Source organism: Coregonus lavaretus (genome assembly GCF_964263955.1).
Source record: "Coregonus lavaretus genome assembly, chromosome: 35".
Taxonomy (NCBI): domain Eukaryota; kingdom Metazoa; phylum Chordata; class Actinopteri; order Salmoniformes; family Salmonidae; genus Coregonus; species Coregonus lavaretus.
Window position 1 is genome coordinate 7,441,246 of NC_140022.1, and position 26,754 is coordinate 7,467,999.

At 47.7% G+C, this 26,754-nt stretch overlaps 1 protein-coding gene across 1 annotated transcript in view; it reads left to right on the plus strand.

The window, feature by feature from the left end:
- Positions 1-26,754, plus strand: part of LOC311109895 (interleukin-1 receptor accessory protein-like 1) — a gene marked incomplete at both ends in the record, with an annotated part of 264,081 nt that overhangs the window by 151,715 nt on the left and 85,612 nt on the right. Inside the window, one exon of the mRNA XM_084152912.1 lies at positions 18,364-18,438. Coding sequence (XP_084009038.1) covers positions 18,364-18,438 — 75 coding nt within the window. The remainder of the gene's footprint in view (positions 1-18,363; positions 18,439-26,754) is intronic.

Genomic DNA, 26,754 nt, shown 5'->3' on the forward strand with positions numbered 1-26,754 from the left:
TCTGCTCTACCCACTGACCTGTTTGAACAGCTGCAGCTGCTTGGCGCTGCCTACCTCTGGAGATTAACTGTGGGCATGTACACTGGCACCGAGTCTGAAATGACACCCTGTTGCCTAGATAGTGCACTACTTTTGACCTGGACCCATAGGGCTCTGATCAACAGTATATAGTGCACTCAATAGGCAATAGAGTGCCCTTTGGGACGCACCCGGAGACCGGCAGAGAGAGAGAGAGGGTTATAGCCCTGCTCGAAGGGATGCGGACCGCAGGCACGGGCGCACAACCACAATGCATCCTGGGAGTGACTGACAGTGACCTGACCAGACAGGACAGGACAGGGGCTTACAGAGGCTTATCATCTCAGCCTCATATCTGCCCCGCTGATGTCAGTTGACCCTGATCACATGACCCAATTCCAGGGGTCATGCCTCATGTTTGAACCCGTGATACTGCAGACTACAAGGTCTGGGCCGTTTAGAGCCTCACAGTGACCTGCTGAAACATATTTGATCCTGAGTTCGGGCATACTGTATAAAGCTTGTATGGGATAACTACTTTTAATAATAAAAATATGCCATTTAGCAGACGCTTTTATCCAAAGCGACTTACAGTCATGCGTGCATACATTTTTGTGTATGGGTGGTCCCGGGGATCAAACCCACTACCTTGGCGTTACAAGCGCCGTGCTCTACCAGCTGAGCTACAGAGGACCACTTCTAAAACGCATACATTCAATTGTTCCGAACTCACTTCACTCGCGCTATAGATGGGGCTCGGCTGGTGCTAGCACATGCGCAGATCAAATACACAGCTGGAACGCCGATTAAGGTGTTTACATGTCCTAGTCATTCGAAAGGTTGCTCAGAAAACCAGATGTTTTAATCGGCGTACGCTTACTTTGATTTTGACCTTACCCCGATTAAGATAAGCAGAGTAAGGCGTTTACATGACTATTGCATAATCTGCCAACTGCCATAATCAGTTTAATATCTCATTATTAGTGTACATGTGAACGTACTCAGTGAGTGGACAATAAGTGTAGATAACTGATAGATGTTGGCCGATGAGCTCCACTGTAGCGGGACTTTCAAAGGACTACCATCGTAGCGTGAGGTCTCTGACACGACTCAAACGAGGCACCACCCCCGCTGCCTGTCAGCGCTTTGAATTTTGTTGACGTCACGAAACATTTCAATTTGAGGCCATGGTCATGTTCCAGTGGAGGCTGCTGAGGGGAGGACGGCTCATAATAATGGCCGGAACGGAGCAAATGGAATGGATTGTTTGATACCATTCCACCTATCACGCTCCAGGCATTACCACGAGCCTGTCCTCCCCAATTAAGGTGCCACCAACCTCCTGTGTCATGTTCTTGTTTATGGAAAAACACTGTACCTTTACTTGAGTCTGTTTTAGCAGAGGTGTGTCTAAGAGTTCTATGTTGAATTATTACGGTACTTACAGTATGTGTATTCCAAAGAGTTTTGAGCATTCTATTCCACAAATATAGCCTTGGATCATTTTAGTTACAAGAAAACAATAACAATAGCCAAATGTGTTAGTGCTAAAAGTCGAAGCCACCATGTAAACAACATGCTTCATTAAAGTGATTTCATAGGTGCAATGGCAAACTGCCGTTACTAAGGGAAACCACTAGATGTGTCCAGAAGACAATGAAGATGGTAGTTTAGACAACAAAGATAGACAGTGCTTAAACATCGCTATGGCAGCCTTGATCCGGCTCAGACAACAAAGTCTGTGTCCCAAATGGCTATTCTTATTCCCCTTTTGCACTACTTTTGACGATAGATATTGTTGCCCAGGACTCTAGTGGAGGAATCCAAGCAATCAAGGTGGCAGAGTTCTGATACAGTCAGTCTCATGAGATGTGCCTGTAGACTGAGAATGAACACACACACACACACACACACAATCACTCACTCCAATAAAACAAGCACTTTACTGTCTGCTGGCGGTTGAGTGATCTGCAAAATAAACAGGGACATTCATATATGTCCTTGGGACAAAACACTCTGTACCAAGTGCAAACCATTTCATTTTATTCCCCAATTGGAAAAACATAAAATCTACTAATTAAAGATTATATCAGAAACAATTTTGTGTGTGGGGAAAAAATACCCACTGAATTGACTTCAAAGGGTAGTTTTACAAGTAGAACAGGGAATTGAATAATTCAGTACTTTGGGTAATAACTAAATAGAAGGAAAAAGTTATTTGTGGGAGTAAGATGGACATTTTCCATATCCTTTGCACCAGGCAGGCCCTCTCAAATGACAGCAGTGCTGCGAGTGTGTCACTACAGTATGCACAAGAAACAGCATTGTCTATTCTGCACATCTGTTTACTGCTACACCCTCCCCTCGTTATTATGAAAACAATGCACAATTAAAACAATCATGATTAATTACTACTTAACTGCAACTTTGAATATCAAAGCTGCAGCTGAAGAGAGTGCAGTAGCAGCGGAGGTTGTTAGAAGATGATCTTCTTCTGTCCTATGATTAGAGCCCAGAGAGACAGACAATGTTCTTCAGTATTGTATGAGCATCTATGTGATTGACGGACATTCCCTCATACCCCTCCTAGGCTTTGCCTCAGTCATTTCCCTAACATGAGCCAAGAGGCCTCTCATGGTACTGATGATGACGGCAGCCATCTTGGATGTTAATATGCACAAAAAAGCTGGAAGGTGTTGCTTCCCTCCAAAGGCAACAGGTCAAGTTGGGTCCTCAAAGCCCAGTCACACTGATGTATACATAGTCATAGCCACTGTCAATTTCTCTATTTATATTTATTTGAGGCTGCACCGAAGCACGGCTCAAAATAACAGGGAATTTATGACAGCCCAGCGCTCAAGATTAATACATTTTTTAATTACAGAGAAGTACATAGGTATTGCCTGTCAGGCTTCCAGATTTAAGGTTTAGCCAAATGTCGGCGTTCATTTTAGCATAGCTGCTGAGAGAGCAGGATATGGAGGGGAAACTGGCTGAATCAATAACACATCTACCTCCCTCCTCCTCTTCATAGAAATCACCTGCATCATTTCTACAACACAGAGACCAAGACACCAGACCATGGAGAGGCTAAATGAGCATGCTGTCACGTCATGTCAGGGGCTGAACTATGTGTTCATTAGAAGGTCACCAGAAAAAAGAAAGAAACAAGACAGGAAGCAGGAAGCAGGAAGCTAGCTCTATACATTGACTCTGCTTTTCATCTGAGTCACGAGTCACGACGACGTCTGTCCCCCGAGTCTATTTTAACACAAGAAGAGGCACTCTAAAGACCGGCTATTAGAATGCTTAAAGGCTGTGACAGTTGGGATGAGGAATGAAGAAAAGGAGGACAGTGTAATGATCATTTAAAGCAGCTAAATCATGCCTGGTCAGTTAATTAAGACTCAGCTAGACTAGGCTGGCGTTGGTTCCACAGTAAGCTGCCTGGTCAGGGGGTACAAATGGATTTGCGTGTGTGCTTGCGTGTGTTTATGTGGAGCTAAGTCCCCTGTACACTCTTAGAAAAAAAGGTGCTATCTAAAACCAAAAAAGGTTCTTCAGCTGTCCAAATAGGAGAACCCTTTGAAGAACCCCTTTTGGTTCCAGGTAGAACCCTTTTGTGTTCCATGTAGAACCCTCTGTGGAAAGGGTTCTACATGGAACCCAAAAGAGTTCTACCTGGAACCAAAACGGGTTCTCCTATGGCAGAACCCTTTTGGAACCCTTTTTTCTAAGAGTGTAGACTAGCCCTCCCTTTCCTTTCTCCCTCCAATCCTCCCTATTTCTCTCCTTCCCTCTCTCTCACATTGACTTCTTCCACCACCATGATATTTTTTCCTTTGCACCAACATGCTGAGTTATAGTTGGTTGGTGATTTGGATTAACTAACCCTTTAATAATGGGAGGTCTGAAATATAATTATTAGCAATGTGAATATGTTTGGTATATTAAACAACGTAAGCAAGTACATATCTGAGATGACAAATGAACTAACGTTTTCATGACACATACAGTGGTGCCCAAGTTAACCTCGGCTGCCTTGTCATTTTTGTTCAAGCTGTCCTAAATCACATCGGACAAAAACAGTGCTCAATGTTATGACAACTGCCATAACGATCATGATCTTAGCTCCTGGCTTCATGACCCAACTGCCAAGTCAGGTTTAAATATCCCAAGACGTTGATGACTAAACCGCCTTCACTATCAGAGCACAGCAGAGAGATTCAGTTCATTTCAAAATGTTCCTGAACAGACAGACAGACAGACATCCACAATATCTTATCAAATCAGCTCCATATCCGTTGACCATAAACTGTCGAATTGGATTACGTTTCCTGTTTGTTGAGCTTGTTATTTTGTTAAAGAGATATTTATACAACCCTAAATCAACAGATAATGGGCTTGTTAGACATGAATATGGCAGTAGCTAGGTAAGTATGCCTTGATTGAAATGATTGGATGGAGATGCGAGCTGAATGGTGATGAATGAAAAGCTAATCAGCGAAAGGGAAATGTCAGACGGATACTTTCACACACGTTAGGTACCCCCCCTTGCCACCGTCCGCCTCACCTGGCATAACACTCCCAAACAATGTGTGATGCTCCAACATATTCTTCAGGAGCGCGGCCGCGTGAGTAATGATGTGTGGCCGAGAACGGGTCGCTATTTTAATTAGAGAGGCTTGCATGCATTATTCACCATTTCCTCAAAGGAGCTGTGTAGTGTTCAGGGGGGGAAACACTGTGCTGCTTGATGAGGCGTACTGCGGGGGAGATAGCTACAATCACACTGCAAACACACCTGAAGCTGTGTTGGATTTCATTTGCTCTGAGCTTCACGGGCACCGTTGCTCAGACAGGATGGAAGGGAGGAGCCATGACTATGGTGGGGGGATGAGGGAGGGAGGGAGGAGCCATGACTATGGTGGGGGGACGGGGGAGGGAGGGAGGGAGGAGCCATGACTATGGTGGGGGGACGGGGGAGGGAGGGAGGGAGGAGCCATGACTATGGTGGGGGGACGGGGGAGGGAGGAGACATGACTATGGTGGGGTGACGGGGGAGGGAGGGAGGAGCCATGACTATGGTGGGGGGACGGGGGACGGAGGAGCCATGACTATGGTGGGGTGACGGGGGAGGGAGGGAGGAGCCATGACTGTGGTGGGGGGACGGGGGAGGGAGGGAGGGAGGAGCCATGACTATGGTGGGGGGACGGGGGAGGGAGGAGACATGACTATGGTGGGGTGACGGGGGAAGGGAGGGAGGAGCCATGACTATGGTGGGGGGACGGGGGACGGAGGAGCCATGACTATGGTGGGGGGACGGGGGAGGGAGGGAGGAGCCATGACTATGGTGGGGTGACGGGGGAGGGAGGAGCCATGACTATAGTGGGGGGACGGGGGAGGGAGGGAGGAGCCATGACTATGGTGGGGGGACGGGGGGGGGGGGGAGGGAAGAGCCATGACTATGGTGGGGTGACGGGGGAGGGAGGGAGGAGCCATGACTATGGTGGGGTGACGGGGGGGGAGGGAAGAGCCATGACTATGGTGGGGGGACGGGGGAGGGAGGGAGGAGCCATGACTATGGTGGGGTGACGGGGGGGGGAGGGAAGAGCCATGACTATGGTGGGGTGACGGGGGAGAGGGGGGAGCCATGACTATGGTGGGGGGACGGGGGGGAGGGAGGAGCCATGACTATGGTGGGGGGACGGGGGGGAGGGAGGAGCCATGACTATGGTGGGGGGACGGGGGAGGGAGGGAGGGAGGAGCCATGACTATGGTGGGGTGACGGGGGAGGAGCCATGACTATGGTGGGGGGACGGGGGAGGAGCCATGACTATGGTGGGGGGACGGGGGAGGGAGGGAGGAGCCACGACTATGGTGGGGGGACGGGGGAGGGAGGGAGGAGCCATGACTATGGTGGGGTGACGGGGGGGGGGGGGAGGGAAGAGCCATGACTATGGTGGGGGGACGGGGGAGGGAGGGAGGGAGGAGCCATGACTATGGTGGGGGGACGGGGGAGGGAGGGAGGAGCCATGACTATGGTGGGGGGACGGGGGAGGGAGGGAGGAGCCATGACTATGGTGGGGTGACGGGGGGGGGGGGGGAAGAGCCATGACTATGGTGGGGGGACGGGGGAGGGAGGGAGGGAGGAGCCATGACTATGGTGGGGGGACGGGGGAGGGAGGGAGGGAGGAGCCATGACTATGGTGGGGGGACGGGGGAGGGAGGGAGGGAGGGAGGAGCCATGACTATGGTGGGGGGGGGGGGGAGGCAGGGAGGGAGGAGCCATGACTATGGTGGGGGGGGGGGGGGGGGTGGACAGGAGCTTGTGTTGTTAGATCATGTTTTGATCATAGGCAGCTGGAGGTCAGTAATGAGCAGGTGATGATGCAGAGGAGGCAGAGGAGAGGATCAGACAGTTCAAGAGGTGTATATGGCAGATAGACTACAGAGTGATTGGAGAATAGATGTAGTGGAGGCCCATACCTTTCTCCACTGAGAGATGCATATTATTCCTTTGTCACTAAGAGAATCACTGACTTCCATTTGAAATACTATTATTTGCTGGTGTAAGGGAGGGCAATCATACTCTTGAGAGAGCTGGTGTGGGTGCATGCTTTTGTTCCAGTCAAGCAGTACTATATTTGTTCTGAGAGACATACGGTGCCTTCAGAAAGTATCCATACCCCTTGACTTATTCAACATATTTTTTCACACCCATCTACACACAATAACCTCTGATACAACCTCTCTGGGACATACTATATATACAAAAGTATGTGGACCCCTTCAAATTAGAGGATTCGACTATTTCAGCCACACCCATTGCTGACAGGTGTATAAAAATTTAGCACAGAGCCATGCAATCTCCATAGACAAACATTGGCAGTAGAATGGCCTTACTGAAGAGCTCAGTGACTTTCAACGTGGCACCGCCATAGGATGCCACCTTTCCAACAAGTCAGTTCGTCAAATTTCTGCCCTGCTAGAGCTGCCCCGGTCAACTGTAAGTGCTGATATTGTGAAGTGGAAACGTCTAGGAGCAACAACGGCTCAGCCGCGAAGAGGTAGGCCACAAGCTCACAGAACGGGACCACCGAGTGCTGAAGTGTGTAGCGCGTAAAAATCGTCTATCCTCGGTTGCAACACTCACTAACGAGTTTCAAACTGCCTCTGGAAGCAACGTCAGCACAAGAGCTGTTCGTCGGGAGCTTCATGAAATGGGTTTCCATGGTCGAGCAGACGCACACAAGCCTAAGATCACCATGCGCAATGCGAAGCGTCGGCTGGAGTGGTGTAAAGCTCGCCGCCATTGGACTCTGGAGCAGTGGAAACGTGTTCTCTGGAGTGATGAATCACGCTTCACCATCTGGCAGTCTGACGGACAAATCTGGGTTTGGCGGATGCCAGGAGAACGCTACCTGCCCGAATGCATAATGCCAACTGTAAAGTTTGGTGGAGGAGGAATAATGGTCTGGGGCTGTTTTTCATGGTTCGGGCCCCTTAGTTCCAGTGAAGGGAAATCTTAACGCTACATGACATTCTAGACGATTCTGTGCTTCCATCTTTGTGGCAACAGTTTGGGGAAGACCCTTTCCTGTTTCAGCATGACAATGTCCCTGTGCACAAAGCGAGGTCCATACAGAAATGATTTGTCACACCCATCTACACACAATAATCCATAATGACAAAGTGAAAACATGTTTACATCTTTGAGTCGTCTTGGGTATGTCTATATCAGCTTTGCACATCTGGATTTGGGTATTTTCTCCCATTCTTCTTTGCAGATTTTCTCAAGCTCTGTTAAGTTAGATGGGGAGCGGCAGTGAACAGCAATCTTCAAGTCTTTCCACAGATTTTCAATGGGATTCAAGTCTGGGGTTTGGCTGGGCCACTCAAGGACTTTCACATTATTGTTCTGAAGCCATTCCAGCGTTGCTTTGGCTGTATGCTTTGGGTCATTGTCCTGTTGGAACATAAAACATAAATCTTTGAATACAACAGGTGTAGACCTTACAGTGAAATGCTTACTTACAAGCCCTTAACTAACAATGCAGTTTTAAGAAAGAATACCAAAAAAAGACACAAAAAACATTAAATAAATACAAATATAATAAGAAATAAAAATAACAAATTATTAAAGAGCAGCAGTAAAATAACAGTAGTGAGGCTATATACAGGGGGTACCGGTACCGAGTCAATGTGCGGGGGCAACGGTTAGTCGAGGTAATTGAGGTAATATGTACATGTAGGTAGAGTTATTAAAGTGACTATGCATAGATATTAAAACAGAGTAGCAGCAGCGTAAAAGAGGGGGGGGGGGGGGGGGGGCAATGCAAATAGTCTAAAATGCATCGTCATGCACAATTTATGTGCTTTTAAGTGGTCATTAACATCTATAACTACATTAACTTCCTGTTTTTACCACTATCCTTTCAGATTAACATAGAGTGTTGTCTCAGGCTGACTCATACCTTAGTGTCTGGAAGAAGCAGGACTCTCAAAACAAAGAGTCTCATTAGAGATTACATTAAGAGGTATTGCTCATTAGCACTTCCAGGCAGTCTGCTACAGTCCCTGTATGAAACACCTACCAGTGTGGATGAAAGGCACACAGCATAGAGTCTCAAATCGAAATGCAGTCTGCTATGATGTGCTCTGAGCGCTGTCCTTTTGAAGTTGTTGCACATTGTCCGGTCAATAGATGACCAGAGATTATAAATCCAGGACCACCTACACTGTTGATGGCTTTGAAGAGCTTCTGTTTGGTCAAAGTCACAAGCCAGGCCACCTGATGGCTCCTCTAAACATCACCATGAGAATAGGAGAATCTCAATTACAAACTCCTCGTGTCCTCACTGCTCTCCCATCGCCTTCTTCTCAAAACCCATTGGAGGAGAAGTTCAGAGGGGAGGGACCTCTGGCTTTCTCATCCAATGGGTTTTGAGGAGGAGGCGAGGAGAGAGGGCATGAGGAGTATGCAATTCAGATTCTCCCTGTGTCTGTCTGTCACCCACTAAACAAGCAGCTTTTAATCAAGTGAAAGCATTTCATATTTTCATATGTTTTAATCCCATTAATGGATGAAACCTGGAATACTACAGATGAATGTAATTGCAACCCATTCATGTTCATGAAAACATCAAAATCTATATGTTAAAACTAACTGTGACGAGGTGTGAATGAAGGAGTCAGGTGCAGGAGGTAAAACACCGAAGTCCAGAGTTTATTCCGTTTACATAAATCAAACGCACCCAGCGTCAAAACGAAACTATCACAAGGGAAATATTCCACCTTGGCAATAACAAATGGAAGAGTAGCTCAACCGAGCTACTCGCTCTCACAATGAAACAATCACTCACAAAGACAAGGGGAACAGAGGGAACACTTATACACATACTAATTAGAGGAATGAGCACTAGGTGTGTGTGATTGACAAGACAAGACATGACAAGTGGAGTGATGAGAATGGGATTGGCAGTAGCTAGTAAGACGGTGACGACGAACGCCGAAACCTACACGAACAAGGAGGGGAGGCAGCCTCGGCGGAAGTCGTGACACTAACAAAAGATACTCCTGCTTTTCCCTACCTCCTCTTTGTTCGAGAAGTTTGTCTACAACCACATCCCCTTTGCAAATTCCCACTAAAACCTGAGGGATCCAATTATATCCCAACAAATGAGATGCTGCGCTGTTCTCTTCTGTTCTGTTCAACTAGCGTTTTCACACCTAACCGGAGCAAGTGTGCTTCTCTTAGAGGGATCAGCGCTACTCTTGTCTTGGGTCCTCTGATGTACGGCCCGCCTTTGGGAGAGCAATTTCCCCTCCAGCTCAATCCTGACATTTGTTAAAGGATACCCCCCAGAGAGCCTGGCTTCCACCTTGCTAATGATTAGTGTTCTGCCGCTACTGGCTGCACAATGTAGGGCTGTAACTGATGGCAACCTCCAAAAGGGGGAGCGGAGGGATACTTCACACTAATGGCCCCAAATAGACAGAATTAATGGAAAAGGTTGAAGGAGGAAGAAGTAAAAGGGTTTTAAGAATACACTGTAATCCGCCCACCCCCTCACCATTACCACCACCCATTATTGGAAGCGTGGGGCAGGCACCACTTTACATTCAGTGACGCTAGAAGCTATCTGTTCATTTGTTAAGCAGGGCTGGTACAGTGTGATTACAGTGTAGCATTGTTCCATAGTTCTGTAACAGTCATGGTATAGCATATTTATATAACTAGCATGTTGGAAGGAGAGAGAGAGAGGGGGGGGGGGGGCTGCAGAGAGCATATATTGCAATGAAATATTTGTATTGAGCAAATAACTGAAAAAGTACAGATTACGGTATCCAACTGAATATTCTATGTTTTTTAATGATGACATCTATGGACTAAGACAACTTTTCCCTACAGATATAGTTCTTGAAATGAAAGGTTAACACTTTTCTACAGCCAAGAGCATTAATGATGTTGAGTTTCTGCTTGTATCTGAACCAACACAGTATGCTATGACAGTTTAACTTAATGATCAGGCAGAAGCCGGAGAGAATCCTTGCATCTCTCTCTCCAAGGACCTTCCCTAGAACCGCATCTTCCTTTAAATGACCACCTGTGGAAAAAATAAAACCCCCATCACTCTATCCCTTTTTCCTCTCCTTTTAATTCATGTCTGCTGAAGTGCTCTTTAATGAAGCATGAATGGTGGGACTGCGACCCCCCTCCCTCCACCCCAACCCCCCTCCTCATCCTCCCCATGAATAGGTGAGAATTGGTCAGGAGAGAGCGTTAATGGGAGGGGGTTGGGGTGGATTTTTTAATTATTATTAGAGTCTCCCCTCCTCGTCCATCATCATGTGATCTGTGTGAGAGGACCTCTGTGGGTCTGTCAGGGCCACTTTGAAGAGCCCCCTCTCCTGTCTATTCCACCATCGCCATCAGGCTGTTATCATTAGATGGGAGGCCCCTATGGAGGCAGGTGGGGAGGGAAGGGAAGGGTAGGCAGGTAGCTATAGAACACTACAGAGACAGGGAAGGAGAGGCAGGTAGCTATAGAACACTACATAGACAGGGAAGGTTAGGCAGATAGCTCTAGAACACTACAGAGACAGGGAAGGGTAGGCAGGTAGCTCTAGAACACTACAGAGACAGGGAAGGAGAGGCAGGTAGCTATAGAACACTACAGAGACAGGGAAGGAGAGGCAGGTAGCTATAGAACACTACATAGACAGGGAAGGTTCGGCAGATAGCTCTAGAACACTACAGAGACAGGGAAGGAGATGCAGAAAGCTCTAAAACACTACAGAGACAGGGAAGGAGAGGCAGAGAGCTCTAGAACACTACAGAGACAGGGAAGGAGAGGCAGAGAGCTCTAGAACACTACAGAGACAGGGAAGGAGCGGCAGATAGCTCTAGAACACTACAGAGACAGGGAAGGAGAGGCGGATAGCTCTAGAACACTACAGAGACAGGGAAGGTTAGGCAGGTAGCTATAGAACACTACAGAGACAGGGAAGGAGAGGCAGGTAGCTATAGAACACTACATAGACAGGGAAGAAGAGGCAGATAGCTCTAGAACACTACAGAGACAGGGAAGGAGAGGCAGGTAGCTCTAGAACACTACAGAGACAGGGAAGGGTAGGCAGGTAGCTCTAGAACACTACAGAGACAGGGAAGGGTAGGCAGATAGCTCTAGAACACTACAGAGACAGGGAAGTGTAGACAGATAGCTCTAGAACACTACAGAGACAGGGGAGGAGAGGCAGATAGCTCTAGAACCCTACAGAGACAGGGAAGGGTAGGCAGATAGCTCTAGAACACTACAGAGACAGGGAAGGAGAGGCAGGTAGCTCTAGAACACTACAGAGACAGGGAAGGAGAGGCAGGTAGCTCAAGAACACTACAGAGACAGGGAAGGGTAGGCAGATAGCTCTAGAACACTACAGAGACAGGGAAGGGTGGGCAGATAGCTCTAGAACACTACAGAGACAGGGAAGGGTAGACAGATAGCTCTAGAACACTACAGAGACAGGGAAGAAGAGGCAGATAGCTCTAGAACACTACAGAGACAGGGAAGGAGAGGCAGGTAGCTCTAGAACACTACAGAGACAGGGAAGGAGAGGCAAGTAGCTCTAGAACACTACAGAGACAGGGAAGGAGAGGCAGGTAGCTCTAGAACACTACAGAGACAGGGAAGGAGAGGCAGGTAGCTCTAGAACACTACAGAGACAGGGAAGGAGAGGCAGGTAGCTCTAGAACACTACAGAGACAGGGAAGGGTAGGCAGGTAGCTCTAGAATCCTACAGAGACAGGGAAGGTTAGGCAGGTAGATCCAGAACCCTATGCAGACAGGGAAGGGTAGGCCGATAGCTATAGAACACTACAGAGACAGGGAAGGTTAGGCAGGTAGCTCTAGAACCCTACAGAGACAGGGAAGGAGAGGCAGGTAGCTCTAGAACCCTACAGAGACAGGGAAGGGTAGGCAGGTAGCTCTAGAACCCTATGGAGAAAGGGAAGGTTAGGCAGGTAGCTCTAGAACCCTATAGAGACAGGGAAGGGTAGGCAGCTAGCTCTAGAACCCGATGGAGATAGGGAAAGTCATGTAGGCAGGTGGCTCCATCCAGGTCCAGCTACACCTCTAGCCAGCCCCCTGAGGAGAACCTACAATACAGTACCTACTCTGTGTGTGTGCGTCTGTGTTTGCGAATGTCTGTAGTCATCTCAAAGAAGAAATTACAATCAGATAAATCCATAACTGGTTACATCAATGGTAATGTGTGATGTTAATTTTCTGTTTGAATCTCACCAAGCAATCCATTATTATTATTCTGCCTCGCAATACACTGAACCTTTTTTTTATGGATTTAGGAAACTCTGAGTACATATTTTGTTTGGCCTATCATTGGTCAATGTTGAGTCCACTTTGGTACTACTATGTTATAATGGCATTAGTTAGCACTGATGGGGAATCTGGCTCAAATGCTTGTAAGTGAAATGTAGCCTACAAGCAAGGTGTATTTAAATTTTCTCACTTGGAATGAATTGAATAGTATAAGCAGATCAATTCCTTCATTATCGTTTTGTAATCTGTTTTTCTAAAGCCTAGAACTGTTTATGTTCCTCCCTCTGTTTGGAAATGTGGTTGTAGTGCTGCTTTTGAGTTATCATCAAAGCAAAGTACTGCTCAGTTTCTCTCTTTCGGTTATCAGAAATATGGTCAACCTCCTTCCAAAACGCCGTCCCACAGCCTTTTTGCGCCCTATTCATGGCTGCCTCATGTTGGACTAATCATTTTCGAGAAACGACTGTGTTTTCTTTTTCATGTCGTGATTACACAAATTATTCAATGCATATTTCATAAAGAAAAAGGTAATTAACATAATGAGATTTTCCGGAAGCGGAGCGCTGCTAGTGCTCCAACCAGGGAAACATTTTGTGGATCGAGGATTTAGTTTGAATTCGTAACTAACGAGTTTCGGTGTCACGAGTTGATCTCGGCCCTCTCTCTCCGAATGGGAACGGTATCGTGGTATGGCTCATTAGTCATGTATTGGGACGGCACCACATTATCACTGCATGATGAAGAGTCATTTCACACAGTCACCAGAGAATAGACTTTAACGTATCAAATGAGAAACATTGACTCCCAAATGTCATCCATCTTGCTCCAAATATGTTATTTTTCACCAAGACTGTGTACGTTACATCAATTACCTTTTTCAGTCCTGCTTTTGACTCACCATGAACCAATGTAAGCCAAGCTGCAGTTGCAAAGCATTATGGACCATGCTAAATTGTTGCAACACTGGACAGATAGACACAGGTATTCCCCCAAAAAAGATTTAGTGAAGGCTGTTTGTACCTGATGATAAATTAACACATTCAACTGCTGTTCTTTAACTGGCAACACATACAGGAAACGTCACACAGTGTACCTACACGTCTGACTGCTACCTATGCTACAGCTGTCGTGTTTTATTGTGCCAGAATTCATTCCTCTCTAAGAGCTTCTCCCCGTCCGTGTTTAGAGTCAGACTGAGTGTTCATATACTCTTGCTACTCTTAAATAAAGTATCTTAGATATGAGGACTTTCCAATGCCACTTTGAAAAGGGTGCCCAATGAAGCACTAATGATGATGGGATGGCCCTAAGTGAAGATATTTTGTTACTCCTCGCTAGGCCTAATTGGGGTTGGTGTATTCCGAGGGGGGTCGAAACAGACAGGAAACCAGTATCTTCACAACGGTGAATCATCCGTGACCTCTCATAGCTACGATTTTATTATCGCTGCATTATCAAACGAGTGGCCATTAATTATGCATATCTACAGTAGAACATTGGGGGAGAAGAGATAATTGCTGATCAGAAAAAGAAGATGTTACTCGTCTCCTAGGAAATATGTTACATAAGAAACCTTCCATTAATGATCAGTTTGAATTCAGGTCTAAGGGAAAGACCAACTAGTTTTGTCATTGTACTATATTACTTTTGTCACTTCTTATAACTGTTATATCCATGCATGTGTTCATGTGCTGTTTAATGTACAGCAGACCCCTTTAGCTGATGCATTAGCTGCAGAAGACACTGACCTTTACATTGTGAATAATGAGCATGATTAGTCATTAAGTATGGTAAATATGACATGTGAAGCTATAGAAGCAGATAAAAAGCTGAACGCTCTATTGGACAGAGAATATTAGTTGACAAGAAGGATGACAAGTACAGATGTAGCAACAGGAAAGTGAATTATTGTGTGGATTATAATTAATGGATATTTTTGTAGGGGGTGATACATTTTTAGTTAGGGCAAATCAAGTCTGACACAAGTGGAAATTACAAACTTTGAAACCTTTTTAAACCTTGAATACACTACAAGTTTTCATTTCCTGCTGTGATCAAATTAAGATCCAACATCTGTATGAGAATGAAGTATCTAAAGCACTTCCTGGGTTCCTACCTCCTCCTTTGTAAAACCTATGTATGTTTCCACTGCTTCTTACAGTATACAGTGCCACCACCACCAGTTATTTACCTCTGAGTTAAAAGGCTTTGAACAACAATGACAGATAAATACAAATACAGATTTTAGCGATGCCATATGTCATAGTCGAGAATAGGTTTCATGGCAGCATTTAAAAAAGTTTATGGTAAATAGGCTAGCACTTCACAGAATATGGATATTAGATGTATTCTCTTTGTGTAGTCTGAGAATACACTAAGACTAAACCGAACGTAGCCACTTGTCACGCCCTGGCTCCGGGGACTCTTAAATGTTGAGCCAGGGTGTGTAGTGTCTATGTTTTGTTTTCTATGTGTTTCTTTCTAGATCGTTTATTTCTATGTTGGCCAGGGTGGTTCCCAATTAGAGACAGCTGTGGCTCGTTGTCTCTGATTGGGAACCATACTTAGGCAGCCTGTTTTGCACTTGTCATTTGTGGGATCTTGTTCCGGAGAGGTTTGTGTTTGTTAACCTTAGGACTTCACGTATCGTTTTGTTGTTTTTGTTATATAAGTACTCATTAAAAGATGTACGCATATCACGCTGCGCCTTGGTCTGCTTCATACGACGATCGTGACAGAAGATCCCACCAAATAAGGACCAAGCAGCGTGTCCAGGAGCAAACGCCGGAGGTAACGCTAGTGGATGTCCTCCTCGGTTGGGGGAAGATCACCGAGGAGGAGGCCGTCCGCTACCGGAGGGCGATGAGGGAGGATGTCCAGGCAGGAGAGGAGAAGCGGCGCCAACCGGGCCGTCGTCGGACAGGCGAGAGGCAACCCCAATAAATGTTTTGGGGGGGGGCACACGGCATGGACGACGGGGCTGCTGGAGGCAGCTACAGGGCGAGTTTGTGGACTAGGAGAGGAGGCCACCAGGTTACGAGGGCCATTGGTCAGGAGGGAGAAGGAGAGTGTGGAGGCACGGCGAGAGGAACTGAGTAGGCAGCAGAGGGAGCGGAGGTTTATGAGGAAACCCAGTCCCGCTCCTCGCACCAAGCAAGTGGTGTGTGTCACCAGTCCGGTCCGGCCCGTTCCTGCTCCCCGCACTAAGTTAGGGTTGCATGTTCCCAGTACGGCCCAACCCGTTCCTGCTCCCCGCACTAAGTTAGTGGTGCGTGTTCCCAGTACGGCCCGACCCGTTCCTGCTCCCCGCACTAAGTTAGTGGTGCGTGTTCCCAGTCCGGCCCGACCCGTTCCTGCCCCTCGCACCAAGCCAGTGGTGCGCGTCGCCAGCCCGGCCCGGCCTGTTCCTGCCCCTCGCACCAAGCCAGTGGAGCGCGTCGCCAGCCCGACCCGGCCTGTTCCTGCCCCTCGCACCAAGCCTGTGGTGCGCGTCGCCAGCCCGGCCCGGTCTGTTCCTGCCCCTCGCACCAAGCCTGTGGAGCGCGTTGCCAGCCCGGCCCGGCCTGTTCTTGCCCCTCGCACCAAGCCTGTGGTGCGCGTTGCCAGCCCGGCCCGGCCTGTTCCTGCCCCTCGTACCAAGCCTGTGGTGCGCGTCGCCAGCCCGGCCCGGTCTGTTCCTGCCCCTCGCACCAAGCCTGTGGTGCGCGTCGCCAGCCCAGCCCGGCCTGTTCCTGCCCCTCGCACCAAGCCTGTGGTGCGCGTCGCCAGCCCGGCCCGGCCTGTTCCTGCCCCTCGCACCAAGGCTGTGGTGCGCGTCGTCAGCCCGGTCCGGCCTGTTCCTGCTCCCCGTGCGCGTCGTCAGCCCGGTCCGGCCCGTTCCTGCTCCCCGCACCAAGCCAGTGGTGCGCGTCGTCAGCCCGGTCCGGCCCGTCCCTGCTCCCCGCACCAAGCCAGTGGTGCGCGTCGCCAGCCCGGTCCGGCCGGTTCCTGCTCCCCGCACCAAGCCTGTGGTGCGCGTCATCAGCCCGGTCCGGCCCGTCCCTGCTCCCCGCACCAAGCCAGTGGTGACGTCGCCAGCCCGGTCCGGCCGGTTCCTGCTCCCCGCACCAAGCCTGTGGTGCGCGTCGTCAGTCCGGCACAGCCCGTGCCTGTTCCACCGGTGCCTGGTCAGGTACCGGTCAGCTGCTCCACACCGGAGCCTAAGCAATCCGCTCCACCGATGTCCAGTCCAGCTCCAGCCAGCGGGGCCAGACCAGACCAGGGGCGCTACGGGGGGGTAGCTAGAGAGTGGTGGTCATGCCCGGAGCCGGATCCGCCTCCGAGGCGGAATGCCCACCCAGCCCCTACCCTCTTGAGTTTGTGTGGCGCGGTCGCAGTCCGCGCCTTTGGGGGGGGGTACTGTCACGCCCTGGCTCTGAGGACTCTTAAATGTTGAGCCAGGGTGTGTAGTGTCTATGTTTTGTTTTCTATGTGTTTCTTTCTAGATCGTTTATTTCTATGTTGGCCAGGGTGGTTCCCAATTAGAGACAGCTGTGGCTCGTTGTCTCTGATTGGGAACCATACTTAGGCAGCCTGTTTTGCACTTGTCATTTGTGGGATCTTGTTCCGGAGAGGTTTGTGTTTGTTAACCTTAGGACTTCACGTATCGTTTTGTTGTTTTTGTTATTGTTATTGTTATATAAGTACTCATTAAAAGATGTAGGTATATCTCGCTGCTCCTTGGTCTGCTTCATACGACGATCGTGACACCACTTTATATGCATCCGGAGTGTATGCATGTTGAAATTCGGGCAGCGGAAAAACGAGCATCCTGTCAAACATAGCTTGGTACGATTAAGCTCATCATGACAGGATAGCACTTCCAGTCACACAGTACATATTTCCCCCTGTCCTCACTCTGTTGCTGGCTTGATCCATCTAACTCAACATCGAGGTTGAAGGAAATTCACCAATGTATTATTTATAGGTCTTTTGTTCTGCTGTGACGAGTCGTCGGAACAATCTGACATATGAATCTGACATATGTAAATAGCTGCTAAGATATCTGTGAACGGTACTTAAGACCTTCCCTACATAACAGAGAATAAACCATCCCTTAAGCATATAATGTAAAGGGATAGGGGGGTTGGGGGGTTTTAGGTAAATACCCGTCCAACCTAAATCCCTGTTCACACAGTAACACAGTCAGCCTAATCACTGACATGCTTGGTCCACAAGGTACTGAAGCCGTTAGCTGGGTTTGAAACGGTTGCCAGGGTAAAGTTTTGAAGTACATTGATGTTTGAGGCTTTTGGAGAGGGGGATATCCTTTAACAGTTTCCCTCTGTCTAATGCTTCGGCTTCCATACTGTGTCTGCAGTGTATTCCCCTCTCACTCTTCAAAGCTGAACTCTGGTTTATTAAGACATTTTGATTAAGAAAGTATGTGGCTCAATGGACAAATGACAGAAGTGTGTGTGGAAATGAATTGTAATGTGTGTTTTCTTTTTTCTGTCCTATTTTCCAGCCCCTCTGACAGACAAGCCTCCAAAGATCCTGTTCCCCTCAGAAAGCAAACTCAGCACCCTGGAGCTGCAGTTAGGTAAGACATCAACGGGTTTATGTTCACAAACAAGCACTATCTTTGTGTGCGACTTTAACCAAAGATATGGTCACTATTAGTACCACAGTACTGTTTTACCTTAGTAGATTATTTTACAGGGGATATTAGCATTGATTCAAAATGGGTACGCTATACACTCTTGGAAGAAATCAGTTTAGCCTGCTGTGAATGTAAAACCGTCCAGTGTGGTTGTTACTGAGATTACTGGGGCAACTTAAACTGAGTGGACAGAAACTGCTCTTTCCATGACATAGACTGACCAGGTGAATCCAGATGAAAGCTATGATCCCTTAGTGATGTCACGTGTTAAATCCACTTCAATCAGTGTAGATGAAGGGGAGAAGACAGGTTAAAGAAGGATTTTTAAGCTTTGAGACATTTGAGACGGATTGTATATGTGTGCCATTCAGAGGGTGAATGGGCAAGAAAAAAATATTTAAGTGCCTTTGAACGGGGTATGGTAGTAGGTGCCAGAACTGCAATGCTGCTGGGTTTTTCACGCTCAACAGTTTCCCGTGTGTATCAAGAATGGTTCATCACCCAAAGGACATCCAGCCAACTTGACACAACTGTGGGAAGTATTGGAGTCAATATGGGCCAGCATCCCTGTGGAAAGCTTTCAACACCTTGTAGAGTCCATGTCCCGACAAATTGAGGCTGTTCTGAGGGCAAAAGAGGGTGTGTTTGACACTCAGTGTATATTACACTGCTTGAAATTAAAGACGAAATTGCCAGCAATGCCTTATTTGGAAGGCAAAATCAACTTGGACACAGGGAGCACTTGAGAGCACTGCAGCGATCCGACAAGTTGAATTCTGTTTGTTCTCTGAATGGTGAACAGCATCTGATCTGGTTTACCTCAACATACAACATGGATACTGTCTGTGTTTGATCACCTGGATAATATGGGGAATTAACCCTTTTATCTTTTAAGATGGGTTGATGTTATTACTCCTGCAGATGATTGGCCTGGATCGTGACTGGAGTGACTGAGCATGAATGATGCTCTTTAGTGTACCTAACTAGCCACTCATCACAGGGATACCTGGGATACTTCCTGCCGCGGTGTGATTGGCCCAGAGCACAAGCAGCTGCGGAGGTTTCTGTGGAGGTTTCCCTTTGATGTAAATGTGTCACGGTGATGAACACGGGAAGCGGCGGTTTAAGGTGGCAATCAGGAAAAGAGGTGCAAGTCATTATGTGGTTTAAAATGATGCCGGATAAAAGCTGGACTGGTTATATCAGATCAAATGTTTGGGGATGGAGGGTGATTTTACGCAATCCATTCACTGACAGTGCTAAGGCCAGAATCTTATGGGCTATACTGAGCAACTAAGGCAGCAGTCAAATCACATATTTAGTTTTCTGCATTTTCTGAATGAGAAGATTCACAGTAAATACTGTAGACATTGTTGATCTCCTCTGTATCCAAACGTGTTTCAAAATGGAAGAGATCAGGTTTTGAACTACAGTGTATCTGGATTGGTGGGGGTCCTGGGTTTTTATGCTCACCCGTGCTTTGATATTGTTTCCCAGTGACATATTCATAATACAGTTGAAGTCAGAAGTTTACATAAAATATGCCATTTTTAGCAGACGCTTTTATCCAAAGCGACTTACAGTCATGCGTGCATACATTTATTAATTTTTTTGTATGGGTGGTCCCGGGGATCGAACCCACTACCTTGGCGTTACAAGCGCCGTGCTCTACCAGCTGAGCTACACTTAGCTACACTTAGGTTGGAGTCATTCAAACTCGTTTTTCAACCACTCCACAAATTTCTTGTTAACAAACTATAGTTTTGGCAAGTCGGTTAGGACATCTACTTTGTGCATGACACAAGTAATTTTTCCAACAATTGTTTACAGACAGATTATTTCACTTATAATTCACTGTATCACAATTCCAGTGGGTCAGAAGTTTACATACACTAAGTTGACTGTGCCTTTAAACAGCTTGGAAAATTCTAGAAAATGATGTCATGGCTTTAGAAGATTATGATAGGCTAATTGACATCCTTTAAGTCAATTGGAGGTGTACCTGTGGATGTATTTCAAGGCCTACCTTCAAACAGTGCTTCTTTGCTTGACATCATGGGAAAATCAAAAGAAATCAGCCAAGACCTCAGAATTTTTTTTTTTGACCTCGACAAGTCTGGTTCATCCTTGGGAGCAATTTCCAAACGGCTGAAGGTACCACGTTCATCTGTACAAACAATAGTACGCAAGTATAAACACCATGGGACCACACAGCCGTCATACCGCTCAGGAAGGAGACGCGTTCTGTCTCCTAGATATGAACGTACTTTGGTGCGAAAAGTGCAAATGAATCCCAGAACAACAAGAAAAAGGGGAACGCTTGCAAGCCGAAGAACACCATCCCAACCGTGAAGCACGGGGGTGGCAGCATCATGCTGTGGGGGTGCTTTGCTGCAGGAGGGACTGGTGCACTTCACAAAATAGATGGCATCATGAGGAAGGAAAATTATGTGGATATATTGAAGCAACATCTCAAGACATCAGTCAGGAAGTTAAAGCTTAGTCGCAAATGGGTCTTCCAAATGGACAATGACCCCAAGCATACTTCCAAAGTTGTGGCAAAATGGCTTAAGGACAACAAAGTCAAGGAGTGGCCATCACAAAGCCCTGACCTCAATCCTATAGAAAATGTGTGGGCAGTACTGAAAAAGCGTGTGCGAGCAAGGAGGCCTACAAACCTGACTCAGTTACACCAGCTCTGTCAGGAGGAATGGACCAAAATTCACCCAATTTATTGTGGGAAGCTTGTGGGAGGCTACCCGAAACGTTTCACCCAAGTTAAACAATTTAAAGGCAATGCTACCAAATACTAATTGAGTGTATGTAAACTTCTGACCCACTGGGAATGTGATGAAAGAAATAAAAGCTGAAATAAATCATTCTCTCTACTATTATTCTGACATTTCACATTCTTAAAATAAAGTGGTGATCCTAACTGATCTAAGACAGGGAATTTTTACTAGGATTAAATGTCAGGAATTGTGAAAAACTGAGTTTAAATGTATTTGGCTAAGGTGTATGTAAACTTCCGACTTCAACTGTATATGTGGGGGAGCCTGTTTAAAGTTTCAGCTATACAGAATCCTGTCACTTTCTCTCATCGCCACGGTAACATGCTCATGTCACCCCCTCAGACAGGGTAGTTAGGGAGGGGCTGGAGAGGGGAGAGAGGGGTTGGGGAGGGGGGAGACGGGGTGGAGAGGGGGTGGAGAGGGGAAAGAGGGGAGAGAGGGGTTTGAGAGGGGGTGAAGAGGGGAGAGAGAGGGGAAAGAGGGGGTGGAGAGGGGAGAGAGTGGGTGGAGAGGGAATAGAGGGGGTGGAGAAGGAATAGAGGGGGTGGAGAAGGGAGAGAGGGGTGGAGAGTGGAGGGGGAGAGGGGAAAGAGGGGAGAGAGGTGAGAGAGGGGTTTGAGAGGGGGTAGAGAGGGGGTGGAGAGGGGAGAGAGAAGTTTGAGAGGGGGTAGAGAGGGGGTGGAGAGGGGAGAGAGGGTGGAGAGGGAATAGAGGGGGTGGAGAAGGAATAGAGGGGGGGAGAAGGGAGAGAGAGACAGAGGAGCGAGGCGTGGAGAGGGGAGAGAGGGGGTGGAGAGGGGAGAGAGGGGGTGGAGAGGGAAGAGAGGGGATGTGGAGGGGAGATAGGGGGTGGAGAGAGGAGAGAGGGGATGGAGAGGGGAGAGAGAGGGTGGAGAGGGGAGAGAGAGGGGGTGGAGAGGGGAGCGAGGTGAGAGACAGATGAGAGAGAGGGGGGATGTTTAATATTCATTCCCTCATAAACTATAGAAACATAAATGGCTACAGTTGACAGTTAATTAGGTGAGCACGAGAGAGAGAGGAAGAGAAGAGAGGAGGAGGGAGGGAGAAAGCATGAGTGAAGGAGGGAAGGAAGGTTGATGAGAGATGGAGGAAAAAAGAGGAGAGTAATGGAGGGAACAGAAGAGATGACGGAAGAGACAGCAGGGAGGAAGGAAGGGAGACGGGAGATGGTGGAAGAGGAGAAGGGATGGAGGAAGGGAAACAGGGGAGATGGAGGAAGAGGAGAAGGAATGGAGGAAGGGAGACAGGGGAGATGAACAGAGGAAGGAAAGAGAGGGAGCCGTTAACTGCAGGCCCGAATTCATCAACACCTATTTCTTCTCTTACCGTTTCGCAATCGATTCCCTAATAGTTGTTTGATTAAAACGTGTTGTATAGATGCTTGCTGTGGCCCTGGGTGGGCAGCATTACTGTGTCTCCTCAAGGCCCGCCCAGCAGAACAAATCAGATACATCATTGTGTCGGTCAGTCTGTAACACCATTAGATACATTATGTTCACAGTGTAGCATTGTGGGAATGTATCCTCCTTGCTAATGCACTCTGGGTGTGTTCTCATGAGAGATTAGTCAGCAGAGGAAATGGTGAACCTGTATTGACCTTTGGCAGCCTAAAGAAGTGATGACACATTTGCCTGCTAATGTAAATAACATCCTGTCTAAAAGTAAACCTAACAAAAAGTAATGTGTTTCACTGCAGTCCAGATCCAGGGTCTGTATTTTCCCAAGGATGGATGTTTCATAATGCTTTTATCATAATGCTCTTAGTATAGTCAGTGAGTACAACACTGTACTTTCTATCCAAAGAGAGTAGTGGTGATTCAGAGACCCCATTTAGGACACCCTCCCACACCCCCACCCCACCCCTTCATAAAGAGGAGCACCTTCCCACTCCTCCACCCCTTCATAAAGAGGAGCACCCTCCCACTCCCCCACCCCACCCCTTCATAAAGAGGAGCACCCTCCCACTCCTCCACCCCTTCATAAAGAGGAGCACCCTCCCACTCCCCCACCCCACCCCACCCCTTCATAAAGAGGAGCACCCTCCCACTCCTCCACCCCTTCATAAAGAGGAGCACCCTCCCACTCCCCCACCCCACCCCTTCATAAAGAGGAGCACCCTCCCACTCCCCCACCCCACCCCTTCATAAAGAGGAGCACCCTCCCACTCCCCCACCCCACCACCTTCCTAAAGAGGAGCGCTCTCCCACTCCCCCACCCTATCCCTTCATAAAGAGCAGCACCCTCCGACTCCCCCACCCCATCCCTTCATAAAGAGGTGCACCCTCCCACTCCCCCACCCCACCCCTTCATAAAGAGGAGCACCCTCCCACTCCCCCACCCCACCCCTTCATAAAGAGGTGCACCCTCCCACTCCCCCACCCCACCCCTTCATAAAGAGGAGCACCCTCCCACTCCCCCACCCCACCCCTTCATAAAGAGGAGCACCCTCCCACTCCCCCACCCAACCCCTTCATAAAGAGGAGCACCCATCCCACTCCCCCACCCCACCCCTTCATAAAGAGGGCTACAGTTATTCCCTCTGCTAAAGTTTGCACAATGCCCCACTTAATGTAATGGTAAACGATCACCGGTTTTACTGTCCTCCAAACCCAGCAGATGTGGTCACTCTTGTGGAAAATAATTAATCTTGCATTATTTCGGTGGCTGGACTGGCGATAATGACCTCATCCTTCCCCTCCTCTCCTCCATCCCCCCATGTCCTCCCCCCTCTCTCCTCCTTTACCACCATCCCCTCATGTCCTCCCCCTCCTCTCCTCCTTCACCTCTATCCCCCATCTCCTCCCCCTTCTCTCCTCCTTCACCACCACCCCATCTCCTCCCCTCTCCTCTCCTCCTTCACCTCCATCCCCCATCTCCTCCCCCCTCCTCTCTGCTCCCTCAGCCAAAGAGAGGAAGGTCGCCTCAGAGCTAACAATGCAGCCTCTGCTTGATCAGTGACAGAGAGAGGAGCTAGCTTGCCTCAGACACACAAACACACACACACACACACACACACACACACACACACACACACACAGCTGGTTTGATCTTTTCTAAATGATGTTGCTCCTTTGTGGAGCTGACTGGGTGGGTGACATCATCTGGCCTCATTGTCCTCCACCAGGCTGACATTTCATCTGTGTCTGGTGGAATTGAGGCCTGTGTCAGTCAGACCAGACCTAACACCGACCACGCAACCAGGCCAGCTGTGTTACCTGTGTGTTGGTGTCCCAAATGGCACCCTATTCCCAATATAGTGCACTACTTTTGACGAGAGCCCCTCCTCTCTCTCTAAGCCCTGGTCAAAAGGAGTCCACTGTATAAGGACTAGGGTGCCATTTGGGACATCCCACCTAGCAACATTTCATTGAAACTACGTTGAAAAGACGACTATCCCCGACACCCGACTGTCAAGGGCTGATGTAAGTGTGGTGTGGAAGTCAGGCGCAGGACACCGAAGCTTAGTCCAACAAAGTTTACTAGTTAACCACTAGGCAAAAATACAATAAACGGCCTCAAAAACACACAGAGCCGAGCGATTACGCAAACTGTGCGTAAACTCCAAAACAACAAACAGAGCAAACACGCAGCACTAACTGACATGCGAAAAACAACACACAACCTAACCAATACAAAACAGGCAACTTATAGAACACATAATCAGACACAAACGGACACAGGTGCAATAGACAGACAAAAGCAATCAAACATAGAAACATTCAACGGTGGCAGCTAGTACTCCGGGGACGACGAACGCCGAAGCCTGCCCGAACAAGGAGGAGGAGCAGCCTCGGCAGAATCCGTGACACCGACAGTCTACGTTCGGTTTTGAAAGTTGAAAATACGTATTTTTCATGTCGTTGTTTCAACAACTTCAAAACAACTACATTTCAATGTACTTGCATTCTATACACATGGACGCAGTATCAAAAATTGGTGGATGAACAATTTTATTAACAATCATAGATCACTTCAGTATTTACACACAGTATTTATTTACAACATTCAGGTACTAATTGTCTTTATTCCACTACTGAAGAAGCATGACTTGAATAATCATACCTACTCATATTTCATATTTTGAACATCCAGCGTGACAAAATATATTTTTAATGGTGCAACCAACCAAATTTTTTTTAAACAATTATATTTTGTACAAACAATAGAGTAAACAGGTGTGTATTTTGGGCGGGACATTGCTTCCTATTCTTACTCTTTTAATCAATTGCATCAACATACTGCAAAACCAATTAACCCAATGAACCGACCAATCAGCCGGCTCTTGCAAAACAAATGGAAAAATATGTGCAAAAGCAACACATATCTTGGTCCATGTTAGTATGAAAAGCAGTATAAATTCAGTATGTATCTTCCACTATGTCAAAAGTGTGCATGGTATGTAAGTTTAGTATCACTTTTCAACCAATCCAGTGCATTTAAAAAATATATATTTTCTTTTTAAGGCTACAGTGGTAAACACCACCTCCGGCTCTACCAGGGGCATGCTTGAGGTGGTCTCCCACAGCTCTGCGTATGTCATGTTCTGTTGCCTTGCCATTCTATCTCTTGACTGACGCTGCAACCCAAAAATAACATTTAGTTATATTATATAAAACACTCAAAGTAATGGATATGGAGCGTCTATGGCCTCGGTTACACCCGGCACTTAAATGCGACTTCTATCATTCGATCACTACAAGCTGCATTATGTCTGGATGCAGCAAAGTCACATTGTGCTCTCATTAGGTTCAGATCTGCCAGGATGGGCATTGTGACATAGTCTCGACGCAAACCAGCGCAATGTAAAGAGATGGGGTAATTTTGGGGGCGTGGCTTTTTAGATGTTTATTCATTGTTTTGGCCTCACACACACTACGCTGCTGTCCAGGTGGCTCTGCATCCCTCCCAGCATGCATTGCAGCAGCTCTGACAGGGGGAAGGACATCAGGGTCGTGATCATTAGGCACCAAACAGAAGAAAATGACGGGACTACACGTCCCACAACAAAACACTCAGTCATTTTCGGTAGGAAAATGTTTTCCATTTCTCAAATGAACACATCCCAGAGGCTGAAAGGTCAGAAAGTAGTGTGAACAGCTCTGATGGTGTGACATGATACTGTGCCATAGTGTTGGGGGTGTTACCTGAGCCTAGCTCCTGTAGCCCTGCATCACTCAGTAGTCCAATCACACAGAGCTGCTGCTCCAGAGGGGGTTGGCCCTGGGGTTGGCACAGCGACCGCAGCACCTGGACACACGCACGTACACAGTCACAACATTGTCATAAATACACATATCATCACAACACTAAAGACTTGGTTGTACACTCACCTGTATAAGTAGTGACCTCTCCCTGTCCTGAGCCAGGTATCCCAGAAGTCTGGGAGTCTGGGAATGAAGTTGAAGACTAAATTGACTAGACTCATAGTACAGAATGAATGACT